The sequence below is a fragment of the Calidris pugnax genome, unplaced genomic scaffold, assembly GCF_001431845.1.
Source record: "Calidris pugnax isolate Ruff unplaced genomic scaffold, ASM143184v1 scaffold249, whole genome shotgun sequence".
NCBI lineage: Eukaryota > Metazoa > Chordata > Aves > Charadriiformes > Scolopacidae > Calidris > Calidris pugnax.
The window spans coordinates 29,312-30,258 of record NW_015090960.1 but is presented as its reverse complement, the minus strand read 5'-3'; the positions used below and the strand labels follow the sequence as shown (position 1 = coordinate 30,258).

The following is a 947-nucleotide window of genomic DNA, read 5'->3' as shown; positions in this document are numbered from 1 at the left end:
TAGGGGGCTTTGGGGGGGGGGTGGGGGTCCCTTCTATAGGTGACGTGTCCCCTCCCCCGCAGTGGGCGCGGGACGAGTTCGAGGGGCTCTTCAAGCAGCCGGCGGAGAACGTCAACCAGTTCCTCACGTGGGTACCCCCTATAGAGCTATAGGCACCCCATAGACCCCCTATAGCGCTATACGTACCCTATAGCCCCCCTATAGAGCTATAAGCACCCCATAGCTCCCCTATAGCGCTATAGGCACCCCATAGACCCCTATAGAGCTATAGGCACCCCATAGACCCCTATAGGGCTATATGTGCCCCATAGCCCCCCTATAGCGCTATAGGCACCCCATAGCCCCCCTATAGAGCTATAGGCACCCTATAGACCCCTATAGAGCTATAGGCACCCCATAGACCCCTATAGAGCTATAGGCACCCTATAGACCCCTATAGAGCTATATGTGCCCCATAGCCCCCTTATAGCGCTATAGGCACCCCATAGACCCCTATAGAGCTATACATACCCCATAGCCCCCCTATAGAGCTATAGGCACCCCATAGACCCCCTATAGCGCTATAGGCACCCCATAGACCCCTATAGAGCTATAGGCACCCCATAGCCCTCTATAGAGCTATAGGCACCCCATAGACCCCCTATAGAGCTATACATACCCCATAGCCTCCCTATAGAGCTATACGTACCCCATAGCCCCCCTATAGCGCTGTGGGCACCCCATAGCCCCCCTATAGCGCTATACATACCCCATAGCCCCCCTATAGCGCTGCGGGCACTGCCCCATAGCCCCCCTATAGCGCTGCGGACACTGCCCCATAGCCCCCCTATAGAGCTATACGTGCCCCATAGCCCCCCTATAGCGCTACGGGCACCCCCCTCACCCCTTTTTCCCCCCAGGAACCCCCAGATTTTGGGGTGCAGGGCTCCTGGACACCTTTAGCTCCC

At 57.3% G+C, this 947-nt stretch overlaps 1 protein-coding gene across 1 annotated transcript in view; it reads left to right on the top strand.

Moving 5' to 3' along the window:
• Positions 1–947, top strand: part of LOC106893941 (ubiquitin-like modifier-activating enzyme 1) — a 49,518-nt gene that overhangs the window by 38,920 nt on the left and 9,651 nt on the right. The window contains exon 7 of the mRNA XM_014952296.1: positions 63–127. Within this exon, the coding sequence (XP_014807782.1) occupies positions 63–127 (65 nt within the window). The remainder of the gene's footprint in view (positions 1–62; positions 128–947) is intronic.